Source organism: Vulpes vulpes, chromosome 1 (genome assembly GCF_048418805.1).
Source record: "Vulpes vulpes isolate BD-2025 chromosome 1, VulVul3, whole genome shotgun sequence".
In the NCBI taxonomy this organism is placed as follows: domain Eukaryota; kingdom Metazoa; phylum Chordata; class Mammalia; order Carnivora; family Canidae; genus Vulpes; species Vulpes vulpes.
Window position 1 is genome coordinate 152,680,567 of NC_132780.1, and position 24,305 is coordinate 152,704,871.

Genomic DNA, 24,305 nt, shown 5'->3' on the forward strand with positions numbered 1-24,305 from the left:
TCAAAAGGCCTGGAAAGAAAGTACTCAGAAATGGCCATTGGAACATACTTGAGGGAACACCGATAAAAGTTTGCTAAGAGAAGAAGAGTGCATTAGTGAAGATACAAGATTAATAAATTCTGAACCAAAAATGTGATCATGGCTGAAAGGACAGATCTAATATCAACAGTTAAAATCCAAATCAGGATGTTTCTTCAAAGTATGCAAAATTTACTTAAATTCATAGAGTTTATTTGGTTGTGTTGGCTTTCAATGAACACTAAATAATCATTTATTGTGTGAATACAAACCTAAGTTTGGGCTACCCAGGATCTGAACCCTCTTTCTATGTTTGGGAAATCTTCCCTTTGAGGAATCATGAGAGAGAGAAGAGCAGAGTCCCTTTCTCAAAACAAAGCAAAACAAAACACATCAGGTTTTTCTTTTTGTCTCTTTCCTTTGCTCAAGAAATGTGCACTGCATACTTCACCACCATATATGGCACTAGCTGATCAACTCATACTCTCTATTTCCAAATGCTGTCTACTGTCTCTGTGTATTTGCCACAATTTGTTATAACTATGCACTTGTCTGCCTCTCACAGTGGACAGTGGGCTGCCTGAAGGCAGAGCCTGTGCTTTATCCGCCTTTGTCTTTACAGCTTTAATAGCTAGAATAATAGTCAGCACATGAATGTTTAAGAAGTTAATAAGTAACAAAGAAATGAAGGAGCTCTAAGGACTGCTCTAAGGACTGGAAGGCACCATTTGGTACCATCGATTCAAATTCCCGGACACCTTTTCCATCCCAGGTTTATTCCTTTTCTTTCCTTTTCTTTTCATTAATTTCTACAGCCAAAGCTACAATCTATAGCTTCCAATCAGGATTCCAAATCCTTATGAAAACCCACACAGAATAAGACACGGTGTCACAGCTTCTCCATGAACTACACACATACACATCCTTCTGAGGTTTCCTAAAGGCTTTACGCTGCTGAAAACCAATCTGGAAAACAGGCTTGCAAAGAAAACAACTGCAAGGGATAAATTTTATAAAGTTTCCCAAAAACTTTATAAAAACTTGAGTCCTCCCTTCCTATGCTATCATGTGCTCTTAACTGCAGCTACTGATAAAGCTGCCAGTTGGAAGGTCTTACAAAATAACTAAAAACAACTAAACAGCAGGAATTAATATATAGTGATAACTATATCACTGGCAGGCCACGCAGTGCAGGTTTCAAAGGCATTATTTATCTCACTCAGGGTCCTCAAGAACCCTAAGCAGTAGGCTATGCTATCACCCTGAATTACAGATGGAAAAACCTAAGGAGATGACACAACTTGAACAAGAACATCATCTGACAAGGCGCAGCACGATCTGAACCCAGGGGAGTCTCAATACAAAGCCTGAGCTATTTGTTGCACAATGCTGACATTAGAAACTGAAAACACCCAATATGAAGCTGAAAAATCAAGATAAAGAAAAACACAGAAGAATTTATGCTTCTGATGATGGTAATACAAGAAATACAAGGGAGTGTGTATATGCGCGCGTGTGTGTCCATGTGTATAACAGCAAATTCAGGAAGATAAATTGTAAGAAGATGTAGTTCCAGACTGTCACCAAAACAGTACTCCTCAATATATACAAAACCAATGTTCTCCACACTTGGAATGGATTTAGGGCCTTAGTCCACTCTGAAAGAATATAGAGAAAGGCCTGGTCATCCATATCTTAACAAGGTGTTCCCCTCTCCCAGGTGATTCTTATTAGGCAGGTCTGGGAACTAAATCATCTTAAAATTCTTCTTGTCTCTAATAGAACTTTCATTTTCTTTGAAAATTATCCACATTCTGCACTGGCAAAAAAAAAAAGAAAAGAAATAAAGAAAACCACACACCATACTGTCAGATAATTATGTAAGAAGACAAACACAAAGCAGACACAAACACAAATATGCCTACTGCCTTAGACTCTCCGTAAATAGCAAACCTTTTCCCTCTTTTCCAGTATTGATTTTTATTGCTTAAACCTAGAGAAAAAGAAAAAAATTAGGATTGGAGGGTTTGAGACAAATCTCATATTGGCCTAACTCTGGAATACACCATAAAATGATGAAGTCTGGAAAAGACAGCATTTGGGGACAGATTTTTTAATAAAAATCAAAACCAGTTTAAGTAAACTTTGTGATTTGAGATATCTGATCATTTGAAAGGATACTGAGCAACAAATTTCTTTCTCAATTAAGAAAAAAAATAGAAAGTAGAATGGTGGTTGCCAGCAGTTGGGGTAAGGGGTAAGAGTTCTGGAGATGGACGGCGGTGGTGGTGGTTTAACAACGTATTAACATACCAAATGGTAAATGTTATGTTATAAATTATTTTACCACAGTTTTTAAAACTTTAAAAAAGTTTTATAAGACAGTGTTTACATAAATGACAGAAAAGGCTTTATTGAGGTGGAAATAAGTGACAGGGTTGTGATTCAGGTGTCTGGTGATTTAGTCCTAACTTGCTCTCTGACTGTGAACACATATCCAGAAACCTGTGCCTCAGTTCCCTTCTACAAAAAATGAAAATCAAGAATTAGAGAAAATCAGGAACTACAAGAATCATCTAGAATTCCAGCTATCCTTAGAGAGTGTTTTGAGATGTGTGCGGGGATGGAAGGAAGACATTTTGGGCTGCTATAGCCATAACATCTTAAGAACCCAACTGATTTGCCCAAGGTCTCAAGTGAGGATTCATGTGAAAATACTTGTGAAATTAAGTATTAATAGCAATATACACAGGTTATTAAAAAGCATTCACTGGCATGTGAATCACAGTGTAATGAAAAAGTTAGAGAAGGCCTAACTTGGTGGTTTCGTATGCTAATTATAAGAAGCATCTACTATGCACTGGGCAGTGAGGCATTAAGTATATATGCACTGTGTATATGGAAAGCTCAGAGTTCTAAAGGGAGTTCAGAAGTAAACCGGGAGAATACCTGGTTGGTGAAGGGCGCCCAGGCAGAGGGAAAAGCCTGCATGTGCTCATGCTTAGAGGGCATGAGAAAAAAGGAGACCACTGCCTGGGAGGAGAGCCAACAGGAAGGGGATACATGGCAAGAGATCGCTGGATGGATGCAGGGGCCAAGATGATACAAACTCTCATGAACTTCTTAAAGGATTCTGAATGTTTTTCTAAGAACTATGGAAAACCAGTAAAATGCGTTAAGGAGGATTACAGGAGACTAAATGATCAGATCTGAGGTTAGATGCAAGAAATCTCAAGTGGTAAAAGTATTCTCACAGAATCCAGGCAGGGAACCAGAATGACTTGCAAAAGAATGTGGCATGGTGCAGAGAAGTAGACTGTCACCAGGCGATATCTACAAGGTCAAATCCACAGAAGTCAGGGGCATGGGCATGGATGAGAGTCAACATAGAGAAAAAATAAAGTCAACAAGCAGCCCTAAAAAACTCCAACCTGTATTGGCCTTGTGACTAAGTCTGCAAATGGAGCAGTAATAGCTCACAAAACAGGAGGGATATCAGGCCACTGTAGTGCCATAAAAGCTGAAGAAAAAAAGAACAGTATTTCAAGAAGAAAAGAATGGACAGTAGGGCCAAACACTGAGAAGAGAAATGCAGCCTGAAAAATATCCACTGGATTTAGCCACATGGAAGTCATTCATGACCTCAGAAGAATTCTGGTGGATTACGAGGCCAAAGGCCATATTACAATGGGGGTGAGGAATAAATATGGAGTGAAGTATGAAAGTAGAGGGTACAGACAACTCTTTCCAGAAGTCTGGCCTATAAGGAAAGGAATGATGTAAGACAGTAGATGGAAAAAAGCACAGAGTTAAGAGAGAAGTTTTGTTTGCTGTTTTATTAGCAGAGGCTTTGGCATGCTTGAAATCCAAAGGGAAAGATCCGTGGAGAGAGAAAAGTTTAATGTAACAAGAAAGAAGGTATCTGAGGCAATGGTAGAGATGGGATCCAGAGCACAGGAAGTGGGGTACAGGCCTCAGGTGGAGAGAGGATTCCTCTATGAAATAGGAGCAAAGATGGGCTCAGGTGGATGCAAACTAAGGCAGCTTTGTGTCTTAGGCAGCAAAAAGAAAAGACATTTCACTTGCTAGCTTTTTAATACTGTCTGAGACCAGGAGTACAGATCATCAGTTGACAGTGAGGGAAGAAAAGGCAGTGTGAGGGAAAAAAGGGGTGAATTAACACAGACAGAAAAAGACTACTGTTTGGGACCATTTGAATCTGGTAGTCATGAAGTCATAGTGAAACCAGTCTGCTCTGAAGAAAGCAGAAAAAACTCTGAAGAACCCAGTCTGCTCTGAAGAAAGCACACCTTTTCTGGTGTGCTTCCCTACTTGAGTACATGCACAGACAAAGCAGACATCTGGCACATACAGGGTCAGGCTTTGCTGGAAAACTGGTACATAGTAGCACACAAGGAACTGAAAGGGATTCTGTGGCAATTAAAAAAACAAACACTCCATTTACTTGGAAATCAGTCTTAGAACAAGCTCTGTATTGGCCTTGTGCACTGTGCACTAATCACACATAGATGCAGAAAGCCACATGTGTTACTCAACACTTGTTCTTCGATAGATCACACAATAACAATATGCATTAAATATGCCTCATTTATCCTATGACCGTAGAGCAGTTACCATAACAAATTCCTGTAGACGACTGTTTGGATTCAATCATGTTCAGGCTTAGCACAGTCTTACAGTTCTTACTGGTGCAAAAAGCATCTCACCTTGGCCCCCCTCCCCTTGGCAGGAAAAAAAACTCCAAACCTGTAATATGGTTTTCACTTCTCCCCAGCAAATAAATGTGAACATACAAGAGATCCACCCGCAGCTTTGTAAGTGGGTGTAGATATTCCTTTATGCTCATATTTGGGCACATATTGTTGAAAGAAACAAAGGCATGGAAGTAATTTATCCTTTTCTCAAAACCAGATACCTCAATTTATTTCAAGTTTTCTTCCTATTTTTTCTAAAAAATGACTCTCTAACAGCAAGACAGAAAGCAAAGAATGAAAAACATTATGATTTACAGAGAGCTTTGTTAGTACTTGAAGACTGGAATCTAACATTGGAAATTAAAAGATACCTAATGAATTACAAGTCTCAATTCATAAAGAACAATTAACTCCATAACAGCCTCATAAACTTTAACAAATACAGAGAATAGTATTGACATGGATAGAGAAGTAATTCTTTCAATACCTATATTTTAGTGAACTTAAGTAAACTTTAGTCAACAGAGGATAAATACCCACACCCCAAAGGGAGATAAATCAACTGATTTTTTTCTCCTCTGGTAAAAAAAAAAAATAGAATATTAAACCACTTCATATCACAAAATAACAAAGAATATGAATCTGAAAATGAGTCCAAAAAAACGTGGTATTACAACAAAACAAATGGACCTTTGCAAGAAAAATAAATGGACAGAACACTGTCATCTGCTCCCACAACATAAGGGAAACCTTAGTGTTAGAGAAGGGTATAAGAATGCTGAAGGGAGCCAGGAAGCATATGTCAAATTTCCAAGCAAGGGGAGTTTTCCATCAAAGCTGTTTCTCTTGTGCTTTACAGCCACGTGCCCTATAATGAGTGGGTCAGCAGCAGTACATAAGTAGGGAAGGAATGTGACATTTATTACATGCTTCCTAAATCTATGGCATTGTGATAGGTGTTCTCTCAGATGTTATCTCAAGAAAGCTCCCACTGCTGGCATTCTAACTTCTTAACTAAATTCATCACTCTGAAATTTGCCAAGTTACTTGATCATATTCCCCCTAAACTCTTAACACATACATGTTTAAATGAATAGCTTGCACACATAACAGAGGGAAACATAAGCCTGTAATTTCAGCTCTGGGACATAGCTTAAAAGCTAAAAAACAAAAACACAAAAAAACTATGAATAAAACGATAAATGTTAAAAAAGATAGAAAAAAAATGAATGGGGTTTAGATCTGCTAGAATGCAATTAACAAGTCAAGGAAGGGAATGTTTCTTAAAGGCATCATGGAAGGGAAACAGCCCAGAAGGAGTATTTCAATGCAATTCTTCTAGCAGACAATTCAGATATAGGTCTAAAATTTTAAATGTATTACCCTTTGACCTAGAAATCCTACTTCTAGGACCTTATCAAACCAACACATTCACATATCTGCTCAAAGATACATATAGAGTCCAACACCTTTTAATAGCAAAAACCACAATGTCCATCAACACCATGCTATTAAATAACGTTACATCCATACATTAGAACACTGTGCATTTTAAAATAATAAGGTAAACCTATTTCTGCTGATATGCAAAGACAACCAAAATAAGGAGAAATAAAAATATGAAATAACATATATGCCATTCTCTCAACTGTGTTTTAGAATAGATTATAATAATGTTCAAGATTCAGTGCTTATGTAAATTATACCTCAACAAAGCTGACCCTTCCCCCCTCCTCAAAAAAAGTGTTTGTACATGCACAGAAAATTTCTGGAAGAAAATGAACAGTTGTCTCTAGGAAATGGGACTGGGAATTTGAGGAAAGAAATCACATTTCAATGTATACTTTTTTATTCTATTTGAATGTTGTATTACGTTAATGTATTACATTTTCTTTCTTTCCGTTTTTTTTTTAATCCCAGATACAACAAAAGTGGGCTGTGGCAAGGAATACCTACCGCAGAAACTGCTATAAAATGTACCAGCTTTTCACAGTGAGCTCTGAGAATTCAACTGTTTTGAGTTTATTTGATTAGGTAAATAAGCAATTTGATTTTGCTTCACAAACTGAAGTACTTGTGACTTCTCAAAAAATTAATAAGCTTCAGGGCTCTGTGTTTAAGCCTAGCCTATGGCCACACACAAAGTAGAGCCCATACTTGTGTGTACGCACACACACATACACACCCTCATACCTCTGGGTTCTGCAGCCTAAGGGTAGGCCTGGTTCTGAAGGAAAGAAAAAATCACCTCATCAACACTAATGCAACTTCCTTTGGGAACATTTCAAGCCCTAAAGGGCCTCCTCCCAGTATTAAACCAGTCCAATCCAGTTTAGCTTATAAGGTGTGACTGAATCCAAGCATGTGGCTGAATCACAGGCCTCCAGGTCAGACTATTAAACAAGACTCGGACTACAGCCTTATAGCCTAATCTTCCCAATTATAGCATCTTTAAACATTTAATATAATGAAATAGGAGGTGCCATTAAACTCTAATTCAAAATGCAAACAACGAACAAATTAATTGCTTTCCAACTACACTCAGACACGTGAACAACTTCTGGCTGCCTAATTAGAAAATATCTAAATGGCATGCTTCTGAATACCATTTATTTCAAAAAAGTTGAGTCTTACCTGAGTAATATATAAATGACATGCTTGTGAAAAGAAGTCCAGGGGCTCACAGGTAAATTTAAATGAATGAACGGCGGCATAAATTAAAAACAAGACTAAAACTAACAGATACTGGTAAGCAGAGATAATCTCTCTGCAAAACATCCCCGCCCCCCCGCCCAACACACACACGTTAGTCTTGACATCCTTAGCATCTTTCTATCCCACCACCTTAGCTTTGCCCAGCTCTAAGGCACATTCTGCACTGTTCTTCTGGCCTGTGGGCACACATTCGTGTTCAAGCCTGCTCAGGCATACATGTTTTCACAGTGAGTGCTGCTGTTCTGGAACTTGGCTTTCATCAATGTTCTAGGGCAGCTATCTACGTGTAGTGACTGATAAATTAAGACAAGTCAGGGGTTGAATTTCCAGCTAGAAGTCAGAGCTTTCTTTCTTTCAAAAAGAAAAAAAAATCATTTTCACTGTGATAACTGAGCACACTTTTAAATAACAACACAGAAAAAAATCAGTTGAATTCTCTGTTTGGAACACCTACTATGAAGAATGTGTGCTACTGATGGGAATTTTAGTCCTCTATATCCAAACTCTACCGGACTGATTAATCCTAGAGTTTAGAATCCCATAGCTGCTGATTCTCAGTTAATTCTACTTCTCTAGCTTTTGAGCTACTTACTCATCAAATGCTTTTGTGATATCCTTTTGATCCAAGTCCATCAAATCCAGTCTTCCTTGTTTTACTTTTCTTTTCTTTTTTGTTTTGTTTTGTTTGTTTTGTTTTTGCTTTTTTTCCCCCCTCATATTCTTTTCAGTGAACATTAAGGTTAGGGTCTAGAGTGAGGCTTATTTACCCGAGATCTTTCACCAGTTGTGGTTTTCAGTGAAAAGATTTTAATATGCCTTAAAGAAAACTTAAAAACTATACAAACAAAACAAGTACAAACTAGTACAGATATATGGCTATTTCATTATTTTAATTCTTTCCATTAAAAATTGAACATAACAAAGAGACATTCCTTGAAGGAATTAGCAACAGTTTTCTAAGACAGAAGTTCCCTAAGTTTCCTAAGACAGAATTAATAGAAAAAACATAGTGTTTGTATTATTAACCTATTTATTTTTAAAGTATAGTTGACAATGTTATATTAGTTATATTAGTTTCAAGTGTACAACATAGTGATTCTACAGTTCTATACATTATACTATGCTCACGATAAGCATAGTTATCTGAATCACTGACCTACTTAAATAGGTCCTATAGGGGGACCTGGGTGGCTCAGTCGGTTAACTGTCCTACTCTTGATTTTTGGCTCAGGTCATACTAGGGTCATGAGATCAAGCCCAGAGTTGGGCTCCTCGCTAGGTGTGTACTTATGATTCTCTCTCTCCTTCTCCCTTTGCCCTTCTCCCTGCCTGCACACACTTGCTTCTTCTCTCTCTTAAAAAACAACAAAAAAAATCCTATAGAACTATCCTTTGTAATCTCTTCCACTAAATCATACTTACTACTTTATTATTCTTATTACCCATTGTGTAATCTAGGCTCTTCACTTTAGGATAATATGACATACCAAAACTATATAATAGTTCATCTGTGCTTTTCCTCTTACTTATGATAAGTATTTTAATGTTCCTTTAATACCCAAAATGTTCCTCTCACTATGTTATGAGTTGTTGCAATGCTATTTTCGTTGAATGCTAATTCTGTTTTGCAGTTAACGTTGTTCCTCATTAATTTCCTACAAGGGACAAAGATCTTTAGTTGGCATTCATAAGTGTACTATTCATTTAGTCATTGCTTTTTTTTAAGATTTATTTATTCATTTATTCATGAGAGACACACACACACAGAGGCAGAGACACAGGCAGAGGGAGAAGCAGGCTCCATGCAGGGAGCCTGATGTGGGACTCGATCCCAGGACTCCAGATCACGTCCTGGGCCGAAGGCAGGCTCTAAACCACTGAGATACCCAGGCATCCCTCATTTCTTAAATTCATCAAGAATTTTCATAAATCTTTGCTAAATATCATTAGTTTTCAACACTGCACTATCCAGTTGCTCAGGTCAACAGTTCCATTTCTTGATACCTACTTTGCCTGCAGGGGATTATAATAAGTAGTTATAGAAGCCTCTGAGGACTGAGACCCCAGAGCAGTCACCTCCATCATTTAAAAGGTAGGTCACGCTGAGCACATTAGTTTCCCTTTTGAACCCCAGTTTCTTCAATAATTTGATCATTTAATACAAAGATAAAAATGGAAACAATGTCATCTCTTTCATAGGACTGTGATCATTTAAAAAGCTATCATATATAAAAACAGCTAATACAGAAACTGATACATCACAACAGTCTGCACATATTTCTTGGGTGCCTTCTATGTGACAATTTCTTTTTAACTTCAGGGATCATCTATAAATTAGTGTTATGATAAAAATTTCTCTTCATTTTTACTTCATGTTAGTATAGTACTGCTTACTAGTAGTATAAACAAACATTAACTTTAAAAGTCATAGTCTATATTAGAGCACTAATAAAAATATATGCTGGACAATCCAAATCAATGTACCTGATTAACTTTTGATAGTATTTACAGTAATACAAAATCTGAAGGATGCTATTATTCTGTTCCCAGTTTATATTAGTATTTCTAAATCTTTAGAAGATATGTATACAAAAATCTGACAAGATCAGTTACTACAAATAATATTGGTTTACTTTTAAGTGACAAACAGTATCCATTTTCCTTCTAATCTCCAGAGAAATCTTTCATATTCTCCCTAGAGCATGCAAATTTGCTTCCAAGGAGCACCACATCCCTCCTTCTAGCCACGGGAGCAATCTGAGGGCTCTTTCCTGCTAAACCTCCACTCCCTCTTAAGATCCTTATCAACCAAGTATCCCATACAGTTAGAGTTGGTATTTGAGTAAAAACCAAACCTATGAGTCACCTCAGATCATTTTTATTACATAAATCAAATTAAACTCATATAAAAAAAAAATTTTGGGATCCCTGGGTGGCGCAGCGGTTTGGTGCCTGCCTTTGGCCCAGGGCGCGATCCTGGAGACCCGGGATCGAATCCCACGTCGGGCTCTCGGTGCATGGAGCCTGCTTCTCCCTCTGCCTATGTCTCTGCCTCTCTCTCTCTCTCTCTCTCTGTGGCTATCATAAATAAATAAAAATGAATAAATAAATAAATAAATAAATAAATAAATAAATAAATAAATAAATAAATAACTTTTTATCTAAAAAATACATCCCAAGCCCAAGTAAGTGGATACGTTTCTACAGCAAATTCAAATACACAGCAAAATTTATGGGAATAATTTTTAAGTAAAAACAACTATAAATTAGACATTACTCTCTAAATATGATTATTACTGTCCAATAACCAAAAATCTGCTTATAGTGATTGTTTATAACTTTCTCATTTCCCTTTAGAGTATGTTAATACATTCAACACTGAAAACTACCTGTAATTCAACCCTATCCATTTAATTCTTAAAATGCTAGAAGAAAAGTACTTGATGCTTTAAGTAAAAAGCCTGAAGGCCTTAGCTAGGAATACTGTTCTACACATGAAAGTTATCTTCTAGTGAAAAAGGCCACTGTAATATTTTATGAGGTACAGGGTAACTTAACAAACTTCAGCAACAAACAAATCTTGTGAGCACTTAAACCTGATACTCAGTATTTTTACCATGAATTCTAACAAGGGAAAACAAAGCCAACTGGGAAACTGAACTTCAAAGTTAAAGCTTAACATTTTTTTTAAATGATCTCTCTGCCAAATTAAAAATTCAAAGCAAATAACATTCACAAAATCCAAATTCTTTCCTAAAACTATATGAGCTCTATAACATTAAACTCCCCTAGGAAATTTCACCATCTCTGATATAGTGACTTATTAAAGTACTTAGGAGAAAAACGTACAGAAAAACGTAATTTGTTCTTCTACTCCTTCACAAGTAATGAAGAGACAATGTCTGGAAACCATTGTTTTTAAAAGTCAATTATTTAAGAAGAATAGCTGGCTTCTAAATGCTTTGCTTCTAGTTAAAATACTTCAAAGAGAAAAGAACACACCCTCAAAGATGCATCATGACATAAATCTTTCAGGTACAACAATCCAAATATTTTTATTCAAAGGGCAAAAAGATCTTATAATGCCAGGTATAAAATGTGCCCAACTATGCAGCCTTCTGATAGCCTCATGTTTTAAGTCACATGAGAAGTGCATTGTGATAATTGAAATGTCTGTAACCACTAAACCCTCTTGGCACTCTGTTACTCAAGGAGATCTGGTACTTTATCTTCAACATGTGTAGGCAAGTTGATTATGGTTTTTCTTTTTAATCAGGCTAACTCTACCTACCTCTACTGAAATGTTGTTCCAGGAAGCCCACCACCACAGTGTCTTAAAGGGGCACTGGGTGTGGATGTGTGGGAGATTCGTTACAGTGTTACGTGTTGAAACTTCCAAAATAAAAACAACAGAAGGAGAAGAAGGGGAGAGAAAAAGGGGATGAAGGGAAAAAAAAGAAAGCGAAAGGAGACTGACTTGAAGAATGGGATTTTAAATCAAGTAGACTGGGATTAAAATTTTAGCTCTATAATATATTAATTAGCAGCATGACCTTGGCAAACCCAAGGTTCCTCGCCTATAAAAGTGGGATTATAACAGTCCCCATTTTGTGGGACTGTTGGGAGATCTGAATGGGATAATATATGGAAAGCACTAAACAGAATGCCTCACATATAGAAAGATAACCAAATATTAAGTATTATATATAATAATTATTTTTATCAAATAAGCATGTGAGTCTAATGGGTTATAGCTTCAGCCTAGTCTATTTAAGAAGACAGTTCTTGGAGAACATGATGTAATTTTTGCAAAACTAAGAAAAGTAACTGAGATCAAGAAATACATTGTTTCCAGTAAACATTTTCTGGGGATCTAGCTCCTTATAAGACAATAAAAACCTGGAGTCAAAATCCAGAGGTCCTGGCTCTGGAATCTCAAAGTTATCTCTTGCTAGCTGTGTAAATGTAAGCAAGTTTTACTCTATGCCTCATTTTTTGTCTTTTAACTGGAGATAATATTCTTGTAGGGATGCTGTGAGAAGTAAATAAATTAATATACGTAAAAGCTGCTTAGGATAGTGGCTGGCACTTAGTAAGTGCTAGGTCAGTGTTACCTGGGATTGAGTTGTAATTCCTACTAGATGGGGCAAACGGCTGGCTAAATTGGAAGAGTATCAACTCTTGATCTCATGGTTGTGAGTTCGAGCTCCACATGGGGTATAGTGATTAATAAAATAAATTTTAAAAATTAATAATAATAATTCTTACCAGAAAACTGTTGGCCACCCCAAAGCTGGCCACTTTTGAACCCAGCTACTCACTAGGATAACAAACCTAGCAGAACTGTAATTTGGACAAGTGTGAGCTCTAAATCTGAACTAAACTCTTGCCCTTCCACTCATCAGTTCTCTGTATGTATGACTGTGTTCATCCACCTGAAGATTCTGTATTATTAGAGCTTACTGTCGCCAAGTTACCAGCAAAACCCAAAGACATATTATAGCTTGGTATGTCTGCATGTATGCACCAAGCTTAGAGTGATGATCTGGGAGCAACAAGAATGTGATTATTTCTACTTGTGCCTGGTCTGTATTTTCTAACTTTCTGCCATGTACATGTATTGCTTCTGTGACAATAAAAGGTTATTTCAAAATTTGGAAATGGAAGAAACACTTTTCATATTTGTCTAAGGAAAAAGACCCCACAAATTCCATACCTGTATTTATGAATGATGGCATTAAATAGTTTTCCATCTCTCCAGCAGGTAGTGAAATTTTCACACCGTATTCCAGCGTAACCCTCTGTTGCCTGCTGTGTCCACAGTAGCAATCTCTCCTTAGCAGACATATCCTCTGACTCTCCAGTAACATGGATATCAGATATCTAAACATAAGAGAAAGTGTTAAAACATTAGGAAAAAAGCTAGCTCCGACTGAGAACCTACTATGTGCCAAGAACTTCACAAGTGTTTATTCTACTTAATCATCATAATTCTCACTGGAAAGCTAAGTGTAGTTTTCCCATTTTACATATAGGGAAACTGAGTTTCAAGGAGGTTCACAGATTTTAAAAAAGTAGGATTTAACCCAAGCATCTAGTTTTTTTATTATGCCAAAATGTCAAGCACTGAAAATTCTAATTTTCAATGAGATTCTCCTTTACTAATCAGATCTGTTAAAACAACTCAACCAAATGTTTTTCCAAGTTCAAATGGATCAAAGTAAAACTTACAAATTAATCTATATTACCACTTGCAGAGGAGGATTTGATCCAACAGGTGTTCCATGTAAAGAACAAAGAAGGTCCCCAATTTACATTATATAATAATTTTTTTAAAGATTTTATTCATTTATTCATGAGAACAGAGAGAGAGAGAGAGAGAGGCAGAGCCACAGGCAGCAGACTCCATGCAGGGAGCCCAATGCGGGACTCAATCCCAGGTCTCCAGGATCACACCCTGGGCTGAAGGCAGCGCTTAAACCGCTGAGCTACCCAGGCTGCCCCATTATATAACAATTTGACCTAAAGTCTCTTTCTCATGAGTCCTTGCTCAGCTTACTCAACATGAAATCTGTATTAATTGACTTTTCCCTACACTTTGTTTTCATTAAATTTTCTAAAGGTCTCCTTCCACTAAATAAAACAGGTCACCAGTTCACGTGATTTACATTTCCTCAAGATCCTCTCTAATAAGAGTCCTACTTAATCTGCTGATAATGACATTAAGGCACAAAGTGACTTTATCAGGGGTCACACAGTGATTCTAAAGCTGGGATTAACACCAACAAACAACTGTTCTCTCAATCAGGGCAGGATGCGAAGCCAAGGGATCATGAAGACAGGCGGGAAGCCAGGATCAGGATAAGTAAATAAGGAATTGGAAGCAATACAGAGGGAGTCACAAATCATTTTATAACAGGAAAAAAAATTACTAAAGTCATGAGATTGGCTTCTAGTCCTGGCCACTAGATCCATAGCTTTGAATAGTTCATTTTATGTCTGTGAGTCAACTTCCTCATCTATAAAATGAGGAGGTAGGAGGTAGAAGCAGGTCATGTTTAAGACTCTTTCCAGTCTAACGTCCTACTGTAAAAACAACACAGAAGTCAGAGGTCAAAACAGGCAGAGTCAAGCAAGTGAAAGTAGAAAAATTTAAAAACCCAGACTGAAGAAAGCCTTTCCCATGCAGCAGTGCTAGGCTCAAACAGGAAACCCTTTATTCCTTCCAGCTGCCACAAGAGCCAGAGGCATGGCCAACTGGGGGCCTGGTGCAGGCTGCAGCTTAAAGCCCACACCAGGCCTGGCAGCCCCACGCAATACCACATGGACAAGGGGGCCACACACCCCCTTAGCCCACTATTCAGCACAAATGCCATGCCCTGCACAGCTTGCTCTCCGTCACACTCTGAGATATGCTCCTTGACAGATCATTTTATTTTTTTTTTAAATATTTTATTTATTTATTCACAAGAGAGACACAATGAGAGGCAGAGACATAGGCAGAGGGAGAAGTAGGCTCCCTGCAAGGAGCCTGATCCCAGGACCCCAGATCATGACCTGAGCCAAAGCAGATGTTCAACCACTGAGCCACCCAAGGTGCCCCTCGACAGATCATTTTAAGGTAGAGTACAGTGTCTCAAAAAAATTTTTTTTAAGATTTTTATTTGAGAGAGTGAAGCATTGGGGGGGCAGGGGGTGGGGGAGAGAGAGAGAAGCAGACTCCTCTCTGAGCAGAAGTGGGATGTGGGGCTCAATCCCAGGACCTGGAGATCATAACCTGAGCTGAAGGTAGATGCTTAATCGACTGACGTGCCCCCAGAGTGTCTCAATTTAATCTTCTTTCCTAAGAATCTGTGCTGGTCTCTATGACATGAAAAGAACTATGTGCATACATGAACACATTACACAGAATATACAGGAAAAATTCCTTTTTTCTTTTTTAATGTGGAAAAAAGAGGAGAAAAATCAGTATTCTTCTAACTTCCAACTGCTAACTCTAATCCAAAATTATACTAGAGAGGAGCACCTGGATGGCTCAGGTCAGTTAAGCTCCCAACTCTTTTTTTTTTTTTAAGATTTTATTTATTTATTCACAGGAGACACAGAGAGAGAGAGAGAGAGGCAGAGACACAGAGGGAGAAGCAGGCTCCATGCAGGGAACCTGACGTGGGATTCAATCCCAGGACTCCAGGATCATGCTCTGAGGCGAAGGCAGACACTTAACCACTGAACCACTCAAGCATCCCTCTAGCTCCCAATTCTTGATTTCAGTTCAGGTCATGATCTCACAGTCCTGAGATGGAGACCCACCTCAGCTCTGTATTCAGCATGGAGTCTGATTGGAATTCTCTCTCTCCTTCTGCCCTTCCTCTCCCAATGCACTCAATAAATAGATAGATAGATAGATAGATAAATAAATAAATAAATAAATAAATAAATAAATAAATAAATATCTTTGGAGATAAATAAATAAAATTATGCTAGAGAGTTTTCTGGCACATTCCAGGAGTTTAAATCCCATCTCCACCATTTATGTTCCAGTTACTCAACCGTTTTAAGTTCATTCTCTGGCTTGCAGAATAATGATGGTAAGTGTAACCATGCCATGCTGTGAAAATTCAACAACACAAGCACAGCATAATGTCTGCAATTTTATCATTGTGGGTTTTATTATTTGTTTTGATAAAGGGGGAGGCAAAACTCTCCCAATTCTCCTGCTGTAAAGGGAAGTGTTATTCTCCCAATTCTCCTGCTGTAAAGGGAAGAAATAGTTTTTAAATTTGTTGCCTCAAATAAAAATCTGTAAAAACAAGGGTTCATAGAAACAAAACTAGGAAATGGTGAAGGAGAAAACTGAGCCTACAGGTAAAATCTGACAACAGGTTCCTCTTACTTAGCCTTTAAGAATTTTAAGATCCACTGCTTCTGGAAACCCAACCCTTATCACCATTACATGGGTAATAATGACAACCATATAAAGCAAAGGGAGGTAGCTGGAGACAGGGAGGTACTCTTTTCTGCAGGTCAAGAATATTCCATGCCAGACCCTTCACAGAATCACCTACTCATGAGGGAAGTCAGTGAATTTGAACTACAGGGTAAATTTAATAGGCATAGCATTTCACCTGAGAAAGGATATTAAAGGAAGGGGAGTTTAGAGGTTGCAAACCAGTCTAAATATCAACCAGGAGAAAGTAATACAGTCTAATTAAATACGTTTCCAAAGGATGAATTCCAGATTGTTACTCCCACACACATTATTTCAGACTGTTACAAATGCATACACTATTTTAAAAAGCTGTGATTTTCAAACGTTATGAAGCAAACTTTAACGTACCAAAGACTACTAACACACTGACTCATCTTCAGCTTTTCCTGCTATTTCCAATTACTTGAGTATTATTCCCACAGGGAAACTCAAGGTATTTTTTAAAATGTCCTATTGCCGTTAACCACTACCTCTCTTAGCATATTAAACTTTCCATGATACTGTGCAACTGAAACCAAATGAAAAATAAATTAAACTCTGAAAATTACATCTGCAGTTGTCACTGATGACTCCTGATTTAAAATCTGCGCATTCAGCAAATCAGCCTGAATCCTCTGTCGGTGACAAGTCAGGTCTGATTCCAGGAAGTAATGGAGCTTCCTCCCTTCAAATCCTGGAGGCAATGCAGAGATCAGAGGTGGGCATTCACGCCACCTGGGTTCAGCTTCTAACTCTGATAGTTAACAGGATTATGACCCAGAGCCATCCATTTCATCTCTCTAAAATCCATTTTCTTCATTTTAAAAACTTAAATGATGACTTCATCATCTTTACCTCCTTCAGTGGTTCTACAAATTCCATAAAATAAATCCACATCAAATGCTTTGCACAGTGCCTGGCATGTAGAAACCTCTATAAATATTAGCTTCTCCTACCACAATTTTATTAGTCGTACTTGCTGCTTGAAGTTCCTCAGCAACAATCTGTCAGCTAGCACCAAAAACAAACAAAATCCTTTCTAGCCGAGTTCCTTTGGGAAACTCGAAGCCCTCATGCCTCACATCCAGGTCATTAATGGCTCCTACCCAAATTCAAGCTCTTCCTGTCACTGAGCCTCCCGTGCCTATATTTCATCCCTGCCTCATCTCTCCTGACCCGGTTTGACACCATTCTCCAGCTTTCCAGAAATGTCTATTCTGTGGTAAACAAAGTCTCCTACTTCTTTAGGACCTCACACCACTTGTACCATTTTACTGAACTGGGTCTACCCCTCTTGCCTCAAGTCAAGTCCCACCCACCACCAGGCCTGCAGGCAGGGCAAGTGAATTCCAACTCCCCCAGCGATGCCCAATCAAGTTTTCCAGCCATGACCCATAGGTACTAAGACCTCATTTTTACACCACAGGCTACTCTTGCACTACCACCTTCTTCTTCTCCTTAAAAATGATCCCTGAACCCACCCTCACAAATATCCAACACCACTGAAGATAGCATGTACTTGTCTCCACCTGCACTGCACCCTCATGGTCTCCATACCTACTGCTACATCCTGGAACTCATCATCTTATGCCAGAACTAGCCCACCTCAGACATTTAACTTCCAATAGTGAGTTCCTTTTCTTCTACTACTTTCATGCCCAAATGCCAGCTAAACCACTTATCTGACTTCATCAACATCTCAGACTCTCTGACTTGTCTGATTCCATCCCACTCTAAGAGCCTTCTTCTATCTTCACCTCCTTCTCTGTCTGGCCTGCACTACATGATCCACCATTTCAAATAATTTTCTCAAATCCCTCACCAGTTTCTCCTTGCCCTGAAACCCCCTGGCCACACCCCAATCCTGATCAAGTCAGCTGTATGTCTCTTCTACTCTTGTCCTATGCTATAAGCTCCACTACAAAACCATAGTACCCTGTGGGCTGCTGCCACAAACTCCAGTTCTGCAATTCAGCTAAGCATCAGCTAAGCACTTCTTGGTGTCCTGACTGGCCACTTTTTCCATCCCTCACAATATCGCTTTCAATATTCTTTACCATTTGCAAGAAACTCCCTAACCTACTACTTCCTTATGTTTAGCAATCACTTTTTTATCTCCTTCTTTATAAAGAAAATAGCAACATGAGTAAGAACTCCCTCCCTTCCCCACCCTGCTACCTACAAACTTGGCTTCCATATAACCTCCTTTTCTCCTGTGCTCAGAATCCTTCCACCTGCTGCCTCCTGGGAGTCTCACTCCATCAATCATTCCCTCCTTATCTGGGGCTTTGCTCTCAGTACTTAAAATACTCAAATCTCTTCTATCCTAAAATAAATAAAAATAAACAAGCTTCATAAATTCATTTCCCTCTCTACTTATCATTGCCTCTCTCTCTTCCCAGTAAGGCAAGTGGGAAAAGAAAAAAAAATCTCTGTATTTTTAAATAGATTTTATTTTTGTATTTTTTAATCTTTATTATCTTTACTCTTCAATCTGTTGTGAGTTGGCTTCCATCCCAATCACTCCACTAAAACTAAGTAGCAGTGACCAAAGTGAGGGAGGTTCCTGCTCATGACTCGATTTTCCCAATTAAAAAAGGAAATCAGAGAGTGAAATGTAACAGAGGATGTGATAGTCACAAAAGGAGGGAGGTCATGCAGCGCCTGAAGAGCTGAAAGATATTGTGAGCAATACCTCCTCTTATCTAGTCTCACTTATTCAATAAGCACTCATAAATGTTTGTTCGTAACACTACTGGGCACTTGGTCATACAGCCACCCTCATGAAGGCTTCAGTCCAATGACAGAGAAACATCACGAAGAAGAGCTCAAGGGTTGCTTTCCAATCCATCCATTTTCTAATCCTGATCTCTCTGAGGCATCGGTCACTGGCAGGCTCTCCTCCCAGACTTCCCTGATATCAGTCTTTCTTGGTTTTCCTCCTGCCTCTCTGGCCTTTCCTTCTCAGTTTTCTGCCACCCTTCTTTTAGTGCTGTTCCTCAGGCTCGGTCTTCAGCCCCCCTCTCTTCTCCCTCTCACTGGGTCATCTCATCTTCTACAATGGTTCAAGTGTCCCCCCCCATACTGATGACTCCCAAACCTCACCCCTGAACTCAAGACCTATGAATTCAATGAACCTGTCTCAAAATAGTCAAACTAACCACATGTGGAGGGAGCACTTCAATGAGCCAGTGTGCTTAAGCACTTCCCAAATATTATCTCATGACCACAACATACATGATAATGAAGCACAAAGTGGTTATGTGACTTGCTCAAGTGCACACAAACTAGAAGTAAAATATGAACTTGAACCTATCTGGCTCCATTGTGCTTTATCTCACAGCCTCTTCAAACTCACTGTAGAAAAGATGGAATTTCTCTTTCTCCATACTGCTCTTCCTTCTGTATGCATAACTCAGAAGATGCCCCATCATTTACCCAGTTGCCCCCAAACCAAAAACCCTGAAGTCCTTCTTGATGCCTTTTTCTGTCTGTACCTACCTTCAATTGGTCACACAGTCCTATGCAGCCTCATCTCATCTCTCCCCACATCCCTTCAACACACCCAAAAAAAACTCCACATGCTCCAGCCACACTGAACCACTTCTTGCTCCCTCAGTAAGAATACATTTCCACAGAACACTCCACATTTATTCATGCTACTGCTTACCTATAGAACACCCTCACCAGCTGCCACCCCTCTCCAGCCCTTCCCTCCTCTGTTCCTCTGAGGAAGCCCCAGCTGATTCCACCTCCTGGGTCTACAAGAGACATCCCACCAACCCCTGTGCTTCCACAGCAGCCCATGCATACTGCTATAACAGTACATGGTGTGTATCATTACTCTCTGTTGATATATCTTCTCTCCCTCTAATACATGAGCAAATACACACAAAATAACAGTATCTTATTCATCGTAATATTATGGTGTCTAACTCAGTCACTGTCTGTTACATAATAGACAATAAATGCCCATGAGCATATGTCTTTGTGATTTGAGTTTGGCACCTAGGGAATCTTTGAAATATTTCATTCAGGCAACCAGGATATCTTTGCTCACTTCTGCTTTATTGTAAACTTCAAGATTCCATATAGGAAGAAAAGGCTTTTTCCCTACAGTGTATGGGCAAGCTCCAACCAATAAAACTGATGTGCCCATAAAAATGTCATTGGACCAAATAGGTGTTTTCTGCTTACTATTTACACAATAGAAATGACACATTTGCCAACATTTTTCAAAACATTTATTTTGGCACTGTATAAAAACCACCTAAATCTAGTATTCTCCAAGTTCAAGGAGACTATAAAAGGAGGTCAAAATGTTTGAATTCAAATGTCTTTATATCCCAAGTCCAAGTGAACACCAATGTTAATCTCACAATATCTTTTAAGACAATCATCATAGGTCTAGAATGGTACTGGGCTCAGCAAAGCTTCCACCTTCTTCTAGAACTGAGACTCACCACTGGGAATCTGTTCATATGAACTGTCACATCTTGGTCTGCCTCTGAGGTGCTTTCCATTTTATTAACAGTTGAAATAATTCTTTGGCCTTACTTTCTTTAATTTTTCAACTAAGCAACTTCACTGACCTTTTTTTCTGGCCTGATTTATATGTGATATTTCAGTAAGTAGTTTATCACAGATTCTGCTTAAATTTACTTTTAGTTTTATCAGATATTATTAGATCAATTCCCACATGAAATGGTACTGAACTAGTTGAAACAAGTTAATAGAAAAATACCCAATTTTCACATACTTTTTGCTAACTATACATACATTCAATTGGCCAAATCTTTATTTCACTTGAATTACAGAGGAAATGTTATTTCTTTCCCATAAAGTCCAGAAGGTGCTGATGTCACTACATAGCTAGAGCAAGAAAGGGTAATTTGCCTTTTACCGTCATTCTATTTATGTGTACTCGTCTTCCAAGATAGTCCAAACCTAAATTAAAAAAAGACTCTATAAGATTTTTATGTGAAGTGCAAGTATTTTCCAGAGCCCTGACAAAAGCTGGTTTACAGAAAAATAGTTCCAGGCTTTAAAAAACACTCAACACAAGGCATTCTCAAAAACTGCATGGTCATGTAATTAGAAAATGGGTTCTCCAATAGGGATTCTAAAAGTATTGCTCCTACTGGAAATAGAACAAATGCTCAGAAAAATCTAATCATTTACATATGAAGTCCTCAAACCCATTTGAATTAGAAATATGGCTCCTGGCTATATATTTTAGCCAAATTATTTTGAGCCATTTAGGGCAATTAAAAAAAGAATCCAGATACCAAATATATGAAATCATAGTTCAGGATCCTGAGCCTTAAGAATAAAGACATCACCATCTCTGTTTTATCTTTTCACTCCATATAAGCAAGATCAAAAGTGAAAGTAAAAAATCAAAAACCTCAGCCTAAAAAAAAAAATTACTACCAACAAAGCAGTGGTCTCATACTCTTTCCTACATTCACATCTCTTTTTCCCACATTACCTCTACCTTTACACGTAACACTGATACTTTACTACGTAATTTCCCTTCTCCCTCTCAGCAGAACTAAGACAACACACAATGATTGAAATAATAATAACTGGAACTAAAAGAAGGTACAAGGCGCTGTAGGAGAGTGGGAGGGATCAGGGATGAGGTACAGATAGAATTCAAATACAAGAAAGAAAGAGATACAGACAGGATTCAAACACAAGAAAGAAAGCCTAACCCAAATTCACATAGTTCTAACTGTGGTATAACCAGACATGTGCCTACTCAGGGATGAACTTTGTTTCAGAGTGCCCATCTGACCAAGTGCCTCCTAGAACACCGTCAGGCAATATGAACCACAGTCTCAACAAATAGCTCAAAGACACAATCAATATCTGAAAACAAATGGACTGTTTTGCTTCTGCAATCTGGAAGCCAAAGAAACCAGTGCTAGAACTCTCAAAAAATAAAAGCATGAGTTGCTCCAACTCTTCTGAAACCTCGTCATGTGTACTGACTCATCCTGCCTCTCATGCTATCATCTGCTAGTCTCCTACATTCTTAGGGAGGAGATGAGCACCTAATAACATGGATATATTAGCTGTCCCAAGACTGTTTTTAAGGAACAAGAGGGTCTTATATTCCTTGTTTTCTCTCTTTTCTCACTACCAACTATTGAGTTGAGGTAACAACTACCCTTGGTTTGGACCATCACCTCTAGTCTCCAATGTCAATACCAATGTCATCTTTTAAGACACAGTCATGAGAGACCTGGAATAATATTGGGCTCAAAAGAGCTTGCACCTTCTCCTGGAGCTAAGCCTCAGTGTCTGGATTAGTAATTATCTCCGAACTAGTTTCATGGCACCAAGTCTTGGCCTACTCTCCAATGCCAGTTCAGCTTGTTCTTGACTCTGTAGCCACAGTTGTTAAGGCTCATTCTTGGCTGATCTCTCTAGACTCAAGTCATTCCCTTTCTATTCTATGATCAAACCACATGAAGTTCAAGCCATGTGAACCACATGTTCCCCCTCTCGCAAGGTCCTCTATTCAAGCTATTTCTCCCCTTGAAACATTTTCCTCATACTCGGCCCAACATGTCATAGATTAGGTGCTCATTATCTGCTGAACAGAAAGGGGGTTAAGAAAGGAAGGAAGGGAAGGAGGGAGGGGGAAAAAGGAGGAAAGATCAGAAATATCGTCCATGTTTTCATTTGATATGAATGAATTTTAACCTATCATGTCATGTAAAACTTGTCATTTTAGAAAAGTAAATGGTTTCCAATTAGTCTCACTTTCAACAATAATAGAACCCCGGACCACTACACAAAAGTACCTAACAACAAGCACAAGCCCAGAGACTACTCAGTGAGAACCTGACATTAAATAGTGAAACTAAGCTTCATCTGCATTATTTCTCTTAAAAATTTTCATGAACTTGACACAACAGAGAATCTCTAAATGTCCCTCCAATGAAAGGAAACAAGCTAACCTATCCCATCTCATAGCACCCTCTGATTTCATTCGCAGTATACTGCTAGATGACCCACTTACTGCTAAATGAATTGCAACTGCCTCACTGTGTTGGTCAGCTGACGCTGTAAATATGAAAGTCCTCTGAGCAAAGTCAATGCCACCAGACAACTGGGCGGCAGGAACACCCTATTTTTACAGATGTTGTCATGGTTCTGGCATGCACTGTGAACACAAGAACAACCAACTTGCAAAGTTGAGTCGAATATTTCCTAAAAGATTCACTTAAAAAAAAAGAATGCTTGCATTTTATTCTTCTACACAAGGCAAATAATGTAGCTTTAATATTTTTATTTTTAAAATAATTACAATTTGCTGAAAAGACTAAAAAGTTTAATCAAATTTACTATTTATATAATTTATGTGTAACACTGGAAAAGACAACATCTCTGAAGTTAAGAGAACTAAGATAGGCAGCCCGGGTGGCTCAGTGGTTTGGTGCCGCCTTCAGCCCAGGGTGTGATCCTGGAGACCGGGGATGGAATCCCACATCGGGCTCCCTGCGTGGAGCCTGCTTCTCCCTCTGCCTGTGTCTCTGCCTCTCTCTCTCTCTCTCTCTCTCTCTCTGTGTGTGTGTGTGTCTTTCATGAATAAATAAAATCTTTAAAAAAAATAAAAAATAAATAAAAAAGAGAACTAAGATAGTTAGCTTACAGAAAGCTATAAATATACTTAAGGGTTAAGGAATCAGGGGAACTCAAACTGAAGATATGCAAAGCCATTTGAAGGACCCCCTCATTTCACTGGTGAGCAAACTAAGGCAACAAGAAGGGAAGCAACTCATCCAGGATCTCACAGTATGCTACTAGGAGGCCTACTGTGTGGACTTAAGTCTCCTAAATTCCAGTCCAACATCTGTAAGAAGTTTCTCCTTCAT

General features: G+C 38.5%; 1 protein-coding gene across 28 annotated transcripts in view; it reads right to left on the minus strand.

The window, feature by feature from the left end:
- DST (dystonin) overlaps positions 1 to 24,305 on the minus strand; it is a 479,832-nt gene that overhangs the window by 177,200 nt on the left and 278,327 nt on the right. For all 28 annotated transcript variants that reach the window (XM_025991085.2, XM_072734513.1, XM_072734492.1 and 25 more), the window contains one exon: positions 13,165 to 13,331. In XM_025991085.2, coding sequence (XP_025846870.1) covers positions 13,165 to 13,331 — 167 coding nt within the window. The remainder of the gene's footprint in view (positions 1 to 13,164; positions 13,332 to 24,305) is intronic.